Source organism: Amblyomma americanum, chromosome 1 (genome assembly GCF_052857255.1).
Source record: "Amblyomma americanum isolate KBUSLIRL-KWMA chromosome 1, ASM5285725v1, whole genome shotgun sequence".
NCBI classification, from domain to species: Eukaryota; Metazoa; Arthropoda; class Arachnida; order Ixodida; family Ixodidae; genus Amblyomma; species Amblyomma americanum.
This window is the reverse complement of record NC_135497.1, coordinates 288,294,708-288,310,387: the sequence shown is the minus strand read 5'-3', so window position 1 is coordinate 288,310,387 and position 15,680 is coordinate 288,294,708. Positions and strand designations below refer to the sequence as shown.

General features: G+C 45.6%; 1 protein-coding gene across 1 annotated transcript; it reads left to right on the top strand.

Annotated features, from left to right (window-relative positions):
- Positions 1-2,249: 2,249 nt before the first annotated feature.
- LOC144097976 (uncharacterized) lies at positions 2,250-10,693 on the top strand. Its single transcript, XM_077630561.1, has 5 exons — positions 2,250-2,539; positions 3,300-3,393; positions 3,928-4,003; positions 6,063-6,192; positions 10,569-10,693. Exons 1-5 carry the CDS (start codon positions 2,524-2,526, stop codon positions 10,691-10,693), a joined length of 441 nt encoding a protein of 146 aa, XP_077486687.1. The 5' UTR covers positions 2,250-2,523.
- Positions 10,694-15,680: the final 4,987 nt, after the last annotated feature.

The window sequence follows — 15,680 nt, the reverse complement described above, 5'->3', positions numbered from 1 at the left end:
GACCCCATATTTGCATCAAATTTGGGGGCCGCCCGTTTGACGCATAACGATCGAAGTGGTGTCATTTGACTTGTCATGTTCCTGAGGATAAAATAAATATTTAGATGAAGCCCAAAATATGTGTGGGATTCGCACCGACGACCTTTTCGCCCCCAAACCGTGCATTCCGGGGACTTCCAGACAGCCATAAGGCCTAATCGTTTGTCGCAGAGAGTTCCGGATGCAGTCAAACAATTCACCTTCTTGTAATGCACACGTTTATAAAATTCGTTAACTGATATATAAGGAGGAAACATACCGGATATGGCGAAGGTGGCTGTAAATCGCAATAGTAGTGCAAAATCTTTGAAGTAGATGACGCTGCTTGTATCTTAGAACGAATGTTTCCGAAACGAAATGCCCTCAGATGTTTGTATTTTGTCTTCTCCACGTTTGCTGAGCACCCGATCTAGCACCCCGATCTAAACACTTGAAGCTCTCGTAGCTAACGCTCTTAAGTCCAACGCTGATGCAGTGTTGGCGGAGAATTTTTTTTAGCGGCAGTGACGTGGTGCTTATCATAAAATAGCAAAAAAAAATACTTTACGATGTCGTTCATTGCCTTCACTGAAAATTTCATGATGGTGACACGAAAATGTCGCTAAATATAGACAGCAGCGTATGCAGCCGAAGGTGAAATGCGGCGGCCGGCGAGTTTGAACTGACATCAACCGCGCGCTTTAAAGAGTTTCGCCTGCTTTGACACAGTCTAGCTTCTGTGCACCCGCGCTCGGTCCTCTAAACTACTCTGGTCCCAGTGTGACTGTGCGCTATGACAATCTGAGCGAAAAGGAGGATGTCTGGGGGTTTTGATGTGCACCACGGCCCTACAGTTGAGCGACATGATAACGTACGGGCGCGGCATGCCAGCCTGAATACCGGCCGCCAGCGTCAGAAAAATGCGACAGTAATGTTTGTTCAAGTCCATACTAAGCCGTCGGATGGAGTATCGTTGGCCAATATCGAGTCGTTGGTAGAAGCGATAACAGGAATACAAACAAATGTCTCCCCACGGCGCCTTTAATTGCTGCTGCTCAATCGCGGCTCCCTTGGCCTCAGCTGGCTCCGCTCCTGAAGGTGTCGCGGAAACCGAGCATATCTTTGTTTTACTATGAGACGAGGTTCACAGTAAAACGATGACGAGAGCAGCACCTCAGCGCTAGCCAGTTTCGAAGTGCACTCAGCTGCTGCATCTATGCGAAACCGGCTAGGCTTAGCGACAACTAGGGCAGCCAGGGGGTAGCGCGTAGTTCATTGCCCGGCGCGCCCGCGGGCGGCGTCGTTCCCGAAAGCTCGCCTCGCTCACTCCCGCTGGCTCACTGATTGGCTCAACAGCTTGCGACCTTCACTCGGAAGGCTGGAAAATCGAGAAGCGAGCGACTGGCGCTGCGACTGAGCGATACTTTATGCCCACGCTTGCACTACTGGTGAACAACCTTTAACGCACATATGCTTGGGTTATCGGCTGCTTTGCGGCGAGTCTTAGTTAAGATCGTCCGTGACGCCATCGTCACCGTCCGTGACGCACAGGCTGAGAACTTCAATTCCAGTACGTGCCGAAACAACTCGTATTTTTCGTAACGATACGAGATCGAAAACACGCCTGCTTCGATGCGCTAGTGGGCTCTTGCTTGTTAAACTACACGCGATCAGGATGCGGCGAGTGCTAGCCACTGTTGCATATTAGCTAAAGTGAGACGCAAGTATCGACGTAGTTTCGTAACGCAGTTGATATCAAAGCACTCCGCTTGTACTGGTCACCGATTAAGCTGTTAAGTTTCATGATCTCCGGTGAGCGTGCCAGTGTCGCGCAAATTAATGCATCGCAGCTACTCTCCATCGTGCCAATTGCGTTCAACTTATCCACGATATTCGCCAGCTTGAGATACGGCGCTTTTCTTCGCTGTTTTTGTCGCAACTTAGTGATTTTATCTGGCATCAAACGAAATTGCATTCTGTCAACACCGTCGTCTGCTCCGTCATCTGCTCCGTCGTCTGCTAGGACATCCGGGTCACTTCACGGGATCACAGGATCGCAGCTTCTACAAACGACATGCCAGAAAAAGTATCTGAAAGCGCTTTAGTATTTTTAAATAATGTAAAATTAATTTAAAATAAATGCAGTGTCTTTTTTGTGAAGATAATATAAGTATTCATGGTTTAAAAAACAAATTTTTTTTGTCGGTTGTAATTTTTCACCGACACGAAGCGCAGCCGTCGCCGTCGGCGCCATTGCAGCGCAACCGTCACGTCGTGTTTTGTATTATTTGCCTCTTTGAGGCATTGCTTGAGTACTTGTACGGCGGACACGTGTGAAGAACTCATTCAATAGGAAGGTGAGCAGGATTGTGTTTTGGAAGCCAACGACCAGGATTTCGGCCTGTCAACATTGGCGAGTTTCAACGGGTAAGCCATGAAGAGTGCTGCGACGTCTTTTCATCTGTTAGGGGAACGAAGACTCCTGCGCCGTTTTACTCAGCCTGGATGAATCGCATGGCCGGTGAGTCCCGCTCTGCGTTTCTTTGCTAATGATCTGTATTCACACGCGCTATTTGTATGCGGCTATATAGGGATGTGAGTGGAGGCAGTCCGCCTGCGGTTGCCGCAGCTATAATGCGGCGCCAAAAAAGCAGGGCCTATATCCTGCATGACAAGGGTTGTTCTCATTGTCTTTATGTGCATTTATTACTCGCGTGCCGTGGTAAATAAAAACGGCACCAGATATCACAACAGAGTTACGCTTTCGCTTGCTAGCGCTTCGACACTCGGTGCAAAAGCATGGATTTGCACTGCGTAGAAGACGATGAGCGAGAAGTGCCGCGCGGCGGAGCGCTCGCGCTAGGCCAGCTGCGATCAGACACCGCACTATTTTGCTCAGGGTTAGTACTCATCGGATTAGTGCTTGTGCCTTAATATACGTCACACTAAATTTTGAGACAGTGATCGCATGCGAAAGGCTAGTTCATATCGCCTTGTCATTTGTAAACTTGTCTGTGCTTCCCCAGTGGAACAGGATTTGAGGCAGTGTTATGTCAAATTTAGATCAAACTTGCGTCTCCTGAGCTGTAAACGTTGATGCTTCCTCTCCTTCTGAGCACTGCGAGCTGTCGGATATGCAACTGCACAATTATTTAGGATTTCTACCTTTTTGCTATATCCCTCGCTTTTGTGGCCCGCATTCAAGTCGTTCGCCATTGTCGATGGTTTTTTTTTGTTACTTATTTTCGCTTTGTTATTTATTCTTGGTTGCGTGCCATCAGCTGTGGTGCCGGCGATTCTCCGAGCTCGGAACTCTTCCCAGGCACGGGATCCTACCCACAGACCTCCCCTCGCCGCACTCACGAGTGTTCTTTGGTATTTTTTTGTTTCTCTTGCCTTTACTTTCATTGCCAGTCGACAAATTTGTGCAGGTTTTAATTGTATGCAGATTTGTTAAATGCGCTAGAAATTTTTCTATGATGCCAAGCTGTGCGGTGAGATATCAAGCTTCTTTCTAGTGAAGGCATGCTTTTTTCCATTCTCTCTTCTCATTTAACCAAGGCATACTGGTTGCAACTTTCAATTTAATACCTAGACATTGGTGTAAGGCACCATGATAGGAATTAATGAAAACCTGCACATCCTATATTCAAATTGGTGTGCGGTATTTCAGCCAGCTCATCTTTCAGTGTGGTTATAACAGTCATTGTGACTCTTCTCAAAGAATGTATATGGGTGCATTACATAAAATCTGTTCATTTGTTTTGTCATGGGCTAGCTCATTGGTTTTTTATTTACTTACATTACGTCTAAGTTTAGTTTTTAAAGCAGTAGACGATTTCCTCTCTTGTCATTCATGACATGGCTACAGCCACTGACAGCTGTTGCTCTGGATATATTTATTTGCAGCTGCCAGCAGCCAGCATCTATTGGGCCATGCGTGCTTCCTGCCTTCGGCTGTGTCATCCCTCCTGATCCGTTCATGGTAGTTATTCTTTTTCAGTGATGCATATCTTAGCTGCCTATGTAGAAAAATATTTTCAATATAGGCTTGCAGCTAGGTTTAGAAATGCATGAAACTCTACATGCACTTCACAGCAGTACCTCAGCTTATAATTAACGGAACTGTAGACTTGTACAAAATATAGTAGCTGATGTAGCTCTTGACGCAGCTGCTGTTAACATAAACGTGCTTTGACATTGCACACCTGTTGCCTGGTATGCATATGTGTTCTCGAAAAGGACCTATATGTTCATTTATCCTTTTAAAAACATTGTGCTCTACAATGATGGTTTATCAGTATTTCTGACATACAGACCAAATTGTCAGTCAGTAATGTAACATTGCACGATGACACCAATCCTTGTATGGTATAGCATCCTTGCAATGCACTGGGCAAGCTGCTGTCAGCACATATTTATTGCTGGTTTATTGCCATAGCATATGGTTATACTGCACAGTTTGTACCTCTACCTTCTTAAAGCTGTATACTTGAAAAATTTAAAATTAGTTGAAGGAAAATTCAAGGAAATGTAACAGTAACTGTCTCACATTTTGGTGGACACTTGAACCGTGATATAAGGGAGGGATATAGAAGGGAAGTAATGAGCTGATGCCCATGTTAGATGCCCCTCTTTAGTTAAACATACCTCGCAATTAACACATTTGGTGCAAAACAAACATGGGACTTGCACGCTCACAAGCACCCTCATGTCAGTAAAACAAAGTGCCAATGTTGCCGTACTTTAGAGCTTTGCTCCTAAAAGCGCAGCTGACTGCTGCTCAAAGTTGAGAGCAAAAATATGTCTACTTTTCCTCATGTGCAGTCTGCGGTGCTGGTGCCATTTGCAATGGTGATTGACATTGAGTTGCATGATGCTCAGTCTGTTCCTGGAGTTAGTGATTTTGTCTGTCGTGTGAATGTGCTGTTAAAATTAGTGCAGAACAATGGTTCTCTAGTTCATTTTAGGTAACTGTCTCCTGTGCCACATGCTACCACCCTTTTTTCTCAAATTTCCTAATCTCATTTAGCCACCTGATTGCCACCCATTCATGCATTCACCTACTCTTGGAATCCTCCCAGTGTTTTATTGTGGTATTGCTTATATCTTCTCTGCATTACACATGCACTGCACTTCCTCTTTTTTTTATTTAGTCAAGATATCTCTGTTCCTGTTTCTTGCATAAGCATAAGAGGCTACTCAAGTGCACCATCTGGGCTTGTGATGCAATGTGTAGGGTGCTTCAATTTTGGGTAAAACCTGGTTTCTTCCTACTGTTGCACCAAAAAAGATTCTTAAAGATCAGGTTCAACCCAATTTCTGTGCAAATATGCCTGTAAGAAAGTGTGGTTTTAAGGTGCACAATGTCGAAGAACTGCTGGAGTGTTGTGGATGTCACATAATTCTTCTGACAGATGTTTTAAACAATTCTGGTTATTTTATTTCTCTTTTAATGTTTATTGTTTGTCGGTTGCTTATAATTTTTGGATAAACTGAAAGCTACATGTACTGACTGGTATTTCATTCCAATAATTATACCCATTATTATGAAGCTGTTTTGGAAGGTAGGTGTGCATTTAGTATGCGTGCTTTGAATTTCAGTGATTGTTTCTGCAATGCAAAATGGAGGGCAGGTCTCTGCTGTGCGAGTTTTTTGCAATGGAGTGAAAGTAGCTGGAGAAGCATTTGCTACTGTGTCACCCAGCCAAAAGTTCTCCCACAGACCACTGAGCTTCTGAATACCTATGGCTTAAAGCTCGAAGCTCTGGTTGCCCTTTCCGAGGTTTTCTGCATTAACGAGTGCAAGCCCAAGGGCTCAGAGCTAACAAGCATTTGAAACCATAGAGCTATACACAGTAGTGCTGGGGCCGTGCAGCAAGTCAGTGTGAATTAGGTCGCGATAAACGTGGTTTACTGTAGAAAGCTAGTGTGAAAAAATAGTTGCGCTCACAGAAACCGCTGTTTCTTTCTTAGTCGGTCATTGCAACAAAGCAATGCATGTAAAATTTTATATCTCACTGATCCCTCAATTTTTTTTCCAGCTAAAGACCAAGAGTTGCATGGAAGTTGTGCAAGCCACCAAGTTGCGTGTGATTTTTGCCAGGGACCTGGAGCAGGCTGGGAAATTAGTGGATGGCCAGTGGTATTCACTCAGTAAGGCAAGCTTTTTCTGTAAGTACAGTTTTTGGCATGGCATTGCTTAGGAACGCATGCACTAATCTGACTACTCTATGCCCGCCCATGCTTCAAGAATAATGAAGTCATGAAAAAAATTGATTGCCGAAAAAAAATTGCCGCTTCTGTTATGTTTTTTCAGGAAAGTATTTGCCATTTAAAGGGCTGTGAAAACCTTAAAAATTATGTGCTTGTTGTGGCTTTTTTTTTTCAAATTTCTTCCATGTCTATGTTGGCCTGACCTTGTAGCTTGTCTGCATGAGATTGGCTGCTACCTACAGTTTGCTTTTTTGTTGCTCCTTTATTGCCTGTCACAATCTTTACTTTGCGCGGCAGTGTCATGTAGTTTGGGAAGTAATCTGATCTTATTTCTGCATTGGCCTGTAGTGCAAGCTTTTGCATGTGGGGTAGGTTTATGGTGTCCTTTTGTTTGCTGTAACTGCAGTTTGGCCATGAGGGTTAGAGGCTTAGTCCTTTTTTTATTTTGATGCAGTGTCATATACTTCATGCATAAATTAATGAAGTAAGCACTATTTTTTGTAATAAATGAACATTCATTATAGCTGTGGCCATTATAAGTGCACTTGACTCTAAAATGGCTTTCTTTCGGCATTCAGTATTACATCTTAAAACCAGCCGGAAGACACAAAACAGGAGAAGAGATGAGCACAAGATGAGGCTGGTCTAACAACTGAAATTTTATTGAAGGAAAGTGGCAAAAGAAGACCTGCAAAGAGATTCAAGCACACAAGACCCCAAAGCAGTGAGAGGGCAAACAATAACCGAAAGGCACTGACGTACTAGTAAACCATCTAAAAAACTAATTCCTTACAGTGAAGGTTCACCAACGGTTTAGCCAGGCACTTGTTTTTAGCCTTACTGATGTAGTAAGCCTCAACTATATCAGGACAGATTTATCACTTCCCTAAACCACTGATGTGCCGCAGAAATCAGGCGTGCAAAAAGAAAGGTCATCCTCCGATTGCATTCACGAGATTGAACGTGCAGTGTCAGTTGAAAATTCGCCTTCCTCTCTATACAGTGAAAGTGCTCTCAGCCAGGCGCACATTCAGATATCTGCTTGTCTGCCCATAGTAGTTTCAGCTACGAGGCAGTGGAATGCAAAAAACCGGTTTACTTTTGCAAGTGGTGAACATTTTTTATCTGCCACTGTGCATAGCGGACGATTACCCGTAGTTGTATCAAGCCTAGTTTGAACGAAGAAGCAAAGGGCTCCCACCTTACTTTTAGCAGTCAAGACAACAGCAACATCATACTTTGGTGCAACTTTCTTGGGATGGTGCGAAATGGCGTGGAGGTAAGGCATAGAGCCCGTCTTCTTGTGCTGCTCAACTACGTCAGCATCATGTGAACGGTGTTCCGTTCCCTCGAGAGAGTAAAAACACACTCTGACAGGTGCGCAAGATGGGCAAGTGGGAACCCAGGTGCCATTGGCTTGGAAACCTGCTCCGAGAATGCATTCTAAACACTGTGATGGCATGACTTCCATAAAGCAGTCGTGATGCATGTGATTGCCAACCTGTCCTTCACCAGCCTCTAGTGGTTCAACTCGTAGCTAAGAGGCTTCCTGATCTTGGGCTTTGGTGCCAACATATGTGGTCGTCCGCAAAGCGCAGGTCTAAGTCAAGAAGCTACAAACGGTTATGCTTAGTGAAATTCAGACCTAAAAGATAGGCTTTGACCACATGCCTAAAGATTTCTAAAACGTCTTGTGCCAACTTATCTGAGCCCTCCTTGTGCAAAAAAATTAGGTAGCTATCAACATAACGAAATGCTACTATGCCGAGGCCTTCCAAACAGGGCTTTGATGCGGTATCGACTCTGGACAGAAGAATGTCGCGGAGGAACAGTGCAACCTGGGACGCTCTGCATATGCCTGATTCCTGATGTAAATACCGCCTTGCCAACTCACAAAAGTGGAGTTCTGCGGAATTCTAGTTTCTTGTGGACAGCAACCTGGGCAGGTGCTCTGCAGTGAGCATCGACATGGAGGGCCTGCACTATTCATTGTCACATGATAGACCTCTGAGGTATGTGCAAACTGCATCAGGGTGAACAATGAACATGCTTTTACAGATGATTGCGTGATTTCGGTTGCTGGCTTCTTGGGGCTGTTGTCCTTTTACTGCAAATCCGCATTTGTCAGTTGGCAGGGCGGTATTTACACGCAGGTCGTACCTTTGCTCAGTAACATTTTTTTGTCTAAAGTCAATAAGGCATTAGAGCCCTGTTTGGAAGACCTTGGCATAGTAGCATTTTGTTATGTTCATGACTGTAATTTTTCTGGACATAGAAGGCTCAGATAAGTTGGCACAAGATGTTTTAGGAGTCTTTAAGGCATGCGGTCAAGGCCTGTCTTTTACATCAGAATTGTCTAAGCAGAACCGTTAGCAGTTTCTTGATGCAGACTTGCGCTTTGTGGACGAATATGTTTGTCGGGGCTACAGCTAAAGATCGGGGAAGGCTCTTTTTAGCTACGAGTCGGACCACTCGTTATTGGGGAAGGATGGTGAAGAGGTGTATTTGTCGCTGGTTAAGGTCAGTAAAGATGGAAGCACTTGATGGGTGTGCAATCGTGTGCATGACATCAGCTTTAGATAAGTCATGCCATCACTGCTGAGGACGCATTCTTGTAGCAGGTTTCCATGCAGCTGGGTTCCCACTTGCCCATCTCAACAACCTGTCATAGTATGTTTTCACTCGCTCGAGGGTAAGGAGCACATACTCCGATGATGCTGATACACCTTACCTCCACAGTATTTCACAGTCTCAAGAAAGTCGCGGGAAAGCGTAATGCTGCTGTTGTCTTAACAGCGAAGTGCAAGACAGGAGGCCTTTGCGCCGCCATTAAAAAGGCTTGATAAAACTGGGTACTTGTCCACAATGGACAGTGTCACAAAAAAAGGTTCACCACTTGCAAAAGTAATGGAGTTTATTGCGTTCCACTGCCTTATGGCTGCAACTAATATGGGCAGACAGGCAGATATTTGAATTTGCACATGACTGAGCACTTTCACTCTATAGGGGGAAGGCAAATTCTAATCTGAGGATGACATGTCTCTTTGCACGCCTAATTTCCGCGACACATCAGTGGTTTATGGAAGGGATAAATCTGTCGGTAGATAGTTGAGGCTTACATCGGTAAGGCTAAGGCCACGTGTGGCTAAGCCATCGGAAAACCTTCACCGTAAGGAATTTGCTTTTTTAGATGATTCATTAGTATGCCAGTGACCTTTGCACTTGCCCTTTCACTGCTTTGGGTTATTGTGCGCTTGTATCTCTTCGCGGGTCTCCTTTTGCGGCTTTCCTTCAATGATGCCGCCGCAGTGGCCCAGTGGTTATGGCGCTCGGCTGCTGTCCCAAAAGACGCAGGTTCGATCCTGGCCGCACCAGTCAAATTTCAATGGAGGCGAAATTTTAGAGGCCCGTGTACTGTGCGTTGTCAGTGCACGCTAATGAACCCCAGATGGTCGAAATTTCTGAAGCCCTCCACTACGGCGTCCCTCATAGCCAGAGTCGCTTTGGGACGTTAAACCCTCACAAATCAAATAATCAAAATCTTCAATTAAATTTTTTTTAGTCCCGCCTCTTGAGCTCATGTCTTGTGTGTTCTGGCTGGTTTTACGGTGAGTCAGTACCAACTCGGCCAGTCATAAGCCTTGTTCAGTATTACAACATTTTGAATAAAGTGAGTTTACTAGGCTGTGTTGCCGGGGATCATGTCCGCAGCAGTTGTGGGCAAATCAGAAGAGATAGCGTCATACGATTGGTTGTGTAATTGGCAGAGGATGATGTGAGGATGCTGCTCGAAAAGAAAATTTCATAATCGGATAATTATTTATAGCCAAAAATGTCCAAAAAGTAGCTGGGCCAGAGAAAAAGTGCCGCGAAATTTGAAAATCCTGAAAGTAGGTGGAGCTACAGCGTAGTGCCAAGTTTGAAAAACTGGAAGTATGGACAAAGCCAAAGCTTGGTGCCAAGTTTGAAAACTCGAAATGAGCAATCACGTGACCAGTGATAAGTGTCCTATACTTAACCAGGAGATAGGAAAAAGAATGATAAATTAGAGGCAATTAGGTAATTATTGAGAAGCGAAAGGCAATGAACGCGTGATTAGACTGGGCGGGTATTCAGTGAGTGGGCAGGAACGATCCTTGGAGGGAAATTTGAAAACTCGAAATCGTTGCTGGGATGAAATAAGGGTAAAATAAGAGTTAATTGATAACCAATCAAGTCAATGAGAAAACAACCATGGCGCCAAATTTGAAAGGCGACCAGTGTCGAGGAAGCATCAACGCTTTCACTTTTTTTGCGCAGGTAGCAGCGGTGATCTCTATTTTTGTTTTTTTCAGCAAAGACAAAAACCATTTTTCTTGGCTCATGGGCGATGTATCTAGGAACCTGCGGCCAGGACAACGCTGGACGGCATGCATCAGCAAGCTCGAAAAAAAAGCACGAAACAGTAAATAAATATTGATCATTTTCATTTCAATTCTAGTGGTATTGTGCACGAATTACTCTGGAATGCGCAAAGCTTCTGTTAATTGACAGGCGACCATTAACAAGCGGTGCATTTTTGTGCATAGCCTACTCCAGAACACAAATCCTGTGTTAATTGACAGGTGACAGTAACGACTGTTACACAGTGTACGAGCACTACACAAGACACACTACAGAAGACAAGGCAAACTACAGAAGACAAGACAGACTACAGAAGTCAAGACAGACTACAGAAGACAAACTATAAAAGACAAGACAGACTACAGAAGACAGGACTACAAAAGACAAGACAGACTACAGAAGACAAGACAGACTACACAAGACATGCCGAAAATACGACAAGACTACAGACTACAGAAATTTTCTGTCTTAGAATCCTGTAGTGCGTTTTGACTGGGTGGTGATACTCAGCTCTCGCAGATCTCAATTTTTCAGTCAGCTTATTGAGATATTGTTTAAATATAAGAAAATCTGCTGACGCACGAGTACAAAGAATTTTTTGGTACAGTTTATCTCTTGTTTTGATTTCATAGTATAGTTCGAGCGTAATCCACGGTATCCGGATCTCCCGAATTCGCTTTCGTTTTTTTTTGTCAGGGAAATGCTCAAAACACAGCGGCCAAACGAAAGCAATAAACACTTTATATGTCTCATTTGCATCTGCTAAATTGTCGATATGTTTCCTCCAGTCAACTTTCTATCTCTTCGCGAGACGCGTTAGGGGTTGAGCTGGTAATCATTTGGCAAACTATTTCGTGATCATGTTTCGTGATCCTGATCAGGCAACTATTTCGTGACCGTGATCTACACCACCTTGAGGCATTGCACTAAAATATTTGACCACTAGCTCTCGTCCTGCTATCTGCTAGCCATCCTGGTTTGTTCAGCTGTTAGAGTGACCTCTAGGACCGGTGGTTCTCTCGGGTTCGGACCCCGGGCAAGGACAAACTTTTCTTCAACTCCGAGGTTTCCTTGAAAGCTCTATAGCTTCACTTTCTAACTGCATGGCTGTGCTTGGGTCGATGCTAATCACTAATTCCTCCTTTAATCTCTGCAGATATCCCAATGCTTTAGGGCCTCTCATTATGTCTCCCTAAGCATGCGCGCCTTCGCCATGATATCCTTGTCCTGCTTTTACAGGCCCTGCATTTCCTTTGGCGTACCTTTCATCCGCAGTAGCTAATTTTCCCTTGCGGTATCATGCTCATGCTCTGTTACACTTAGTCCCAGTCTTTAAAACGGTACATACGGTTCAAATGAGGCAAGGAATTTTGATTATGCGTGTGGTTACCTGATACCAATGCGTTTCGCGGCTCCTTCACAGTGGCAGTGACGTCAGCTCGGGCAGCGCTTGCACTGCAAGCGGTAACCGTGATCAACTACATCAGCTGGTGGTGGATGGCATTTTCCCTTAAGCAGACCAAGGACGATGTCAGTGTCGTTTGCCCAGGACTTAAACTGACCACACGAGACCGCAGTGCTGACGCTGTGGACACGGCCCGAACAGGAACACAGCGCTGCTACTACCTGCAGGAGGGCTTTCATGTCTCGGTACGCATTCAATGTACGCCCGAACATTATACCCAAGGGACCGGGAGCCGGATTGTAAGAGGCCGCTGGCGCGCATCTAGCGGAAATACCGCCGACGCAGCCTCGGCGTGAGCCCATCCAACTCTGATCACCCTTTGCAGCCCCCATCATTATACCTAACTCCGTCATCATCCTGCGCATTAATTATGAGCGGAGGCGCCAGTAGCGGGACCTTGTCCCCGACATTACTCCTGAGATCCCTTCCGGCCTCCCTCGCCCGGCCCAGGTGCTCGCTCACAATGCGCCACCGGATGCAGCGTGCACACTGGACATCCTGAGTTGATGGCGTCGAACCAGGATCGCCTGCCCCAGTTGCCCGGCCAACTTACAACATCGATTTAAAACACTTGATTTGAACCTGCCCCGGCGCTTCGAGCCTCTGTGCCCGTTACGCCTCTGCATTCCCATTCAGACATACGAAGACAGGACGGCCCCAAATAGCGCGACGCCAAGCGCAAGCTAGTTCCCTGCTGGAGTTCGTTTCGGAGTGCAGAGTACTGAAGTTCACCGAGATCTGCGACTCACCACTTATGCTTCAGGTCATTCTTGTCTATACATAATGAATGAATGAAAGCGGTACTCTATATCCAGCAATTCTGGACAACAGCATTTTTCAACTGAAAGGAGTTCATGAATGGTATTTTTTTCCATTTATTTTAAGCTTTCCCTATAGCAATCAGCATATCCGCCGACCTCCCGTTCTTTGCTCTTAAGGTTTTTGCTGTCGTCAAAAACGTTTCCTATTCGTTCTCTATGGCAGCGCTAACTGCTCGATGCGAGCAATGGAAAACTTAAAAAAAAATCTAGTTTACTATGCGTCGCGAAAATGGACCATTACCTTCAATATTTACATAAATGTGCCTTACAATGTTCCAATGTGCTAATTTTTGTTCATGAATCCTGGAGAGGGATGACTACTTTAACGATGTCCTAGCGTGGACAGCGAAAATATGTGACATGCATGTGGTTCACTAGGGCGACCACACTTTGGCGTCAAGAGTCGCTCAATCCGGGGGCCGTTTTAAGGATCAGAGGCGTTCCCCCTCGAAGAAAGAATTTTTTTATGGAAAAACCACGGTGAAACTAGTTTTTTCGAATAGACAGACAGAGAGGAAAACTTTATTTAAATAAGGGTGTTGCGTAGACCCCGGCCACGACCCGACTCCACTCACTGTTCCGTGGGCCCTTAACACTGACAGCCCGGCTGCGTTTCCGGGTCCTCGGAGCAGAGCAGGGTCTCTCAGTCCTCCCACAACGTCAGGTGCTCTAGGCCCCGCAGGACAGGGTTCGGCGGGCAAGGGGAGAATCTGTAGAAGGTGGATGCGAAATGCCCCAAAATGCATGCTTCAAATGATACCACCCACTCCAAGAGTAACCCATAAATACGCCCGTGGCTAAACTACGGTCCCGAGCACAAGTTATTAGGCTTTGCGATTCGTCCAATTGGTCTGTGTCCTGTCGTCTTTTTTCGTGCCGCCTTTGTTAACACACCGTGGCAACTAAAAAATGGACCAATTTACACACACTTTCTGATAGTAGAACTGAATCTACCGTTGTAGTAAATGCGTTATTGCTTCGCGCTCGCAATCCGACCACACACGCCTGGAAGTCGTCGCCTCGCGCTGAATTGCGCTAAGTTGAGCATGCAAGGTACCAGCACTATTTCTCTTATTAACTACGCCTTTCCTTTCCTCATAACATCCTCCTCCTGCACATAAATAATAATAATAATAATAATAATAATAATAATAATAACTGCTCTTTGGGAAAGAAAATGGTGCAGTATCTGTCTCAATACGCGTCAGTGATCTGGAACCCTCATCATACCTATCTTATTAACATGTTGGAATCCATACAAAATAAGGCTGCTCGATTCATCCTTTCCCGTTACTCTAGATACCAAAGTGTAACAGCACTGAAAACATCGCTCCATCTCCCGCCTCTGGTCATGCGCAGAAAATTCAGCCGCTTATCTTTTTTCCACACTCTTTACCACAGCAACACACCATTTGCAAGTTCAAATCTTCTCCCGGCACCGCACACATCGGCTCGTGTAGACCATATCAAGAAGACTAAACCCATTTTCGCTCGGACAGAACGATACAAGTACTCACCTTTGGTCCTGGCTATTGAAGAGTGGAATTCGCTTCCGTCTAGCATTGCGAATATCACTGGAACATCGTCATTTCAAACAGCTCTTTGGTCATACTTAGAAAATTCCAATGTAGAATGATGTGCGTTTCTCGTTTTGTGCGTTTTGTTTGCTTCAGTGTGTGCGTGTCGGCCCAAACGTTCCTCGAAATGTTAGATGCCATCCTTTGTAACCTCTGAAGGTATAATTTTTGTTATTTTGATTTGTGGGATTTGTTACATGTGCATTTTTCCAAGCATCTGTTCATAGCCACTTTTTCCTATTATCTTGTACCCTACTTCTTAACTTGTTTATTTCTGTGTTCAGCCGTTTATGTTTTGTGTTGTATATTTAAGTTTTCCTTGATGAATCCCCCCCCCCCTATGTAATGCCCGCATTGGGCCTTTAGGGTATTGAAATAAATAAATAAATAAAAAAATATTGTTGGACACCTGAACCGCGCAGTAAGGGAAGGATAAAGGAGGGAGTGAAAGAAGAAAGAGGTGCCGTAGTGGAGGGCTCCGGAATAATTTTGACCACCTGGGGATCTTTAACGTGCACTCACATCGCACAGCACACGGGCGCCTTAGCGTTTTGCCTCCATAAAGACGCAGACGGCGCGGTCTGGTTCGAACCCGTGAACCCCGGATCAGTAGCCGAGTGCCCTAACCACTGAGCCACAGCGGCGGGTGCACTTAAATGCCACCGTGCTGGTTTTTGCGCAGTGACGCGTCATTTCTGTTCTAGTCCTCATGCCAGACACCATTCTGTGGCGAGAGCTACATTACTGTAGCCGCTTCGCCTCTTCAGCATGGTAGCACTTTCGCCGTGATTGCACCTCGGCCGCGGTCGTACCGCTCAGCGCTCCACCTGGCATGACATCACTCCGCCGTTGCGCTCGTCGTGGAGCAGACACCGCTCGCCTCGCCAGTTGTGCGCATGCGTAGTAGAGGGAGAGGGGCTGTCGCAGTAGCTGCATTCGATTCAGCTGTGGTTCACTGCACCACCTGCAGCGGTTCATGGTGCGCTGCACCAATGCCCTCGATTCACAGCGCCCTCTGCACCACCGTCAGAGATTGATATGGGTGCAGCCGTGGTGCCGCTTTGGTGCAAGTACGTACCACGGCACCAGCCGCCAAGGAGGTGCAAAAAAGCTGTGCCCGCGGAGACAGCTTTCAGCAGACGATGCGCAAACGATGCTAACATGCTCGTAAGTGTTGAAGGTGAATTGAGGGAGGTGTTC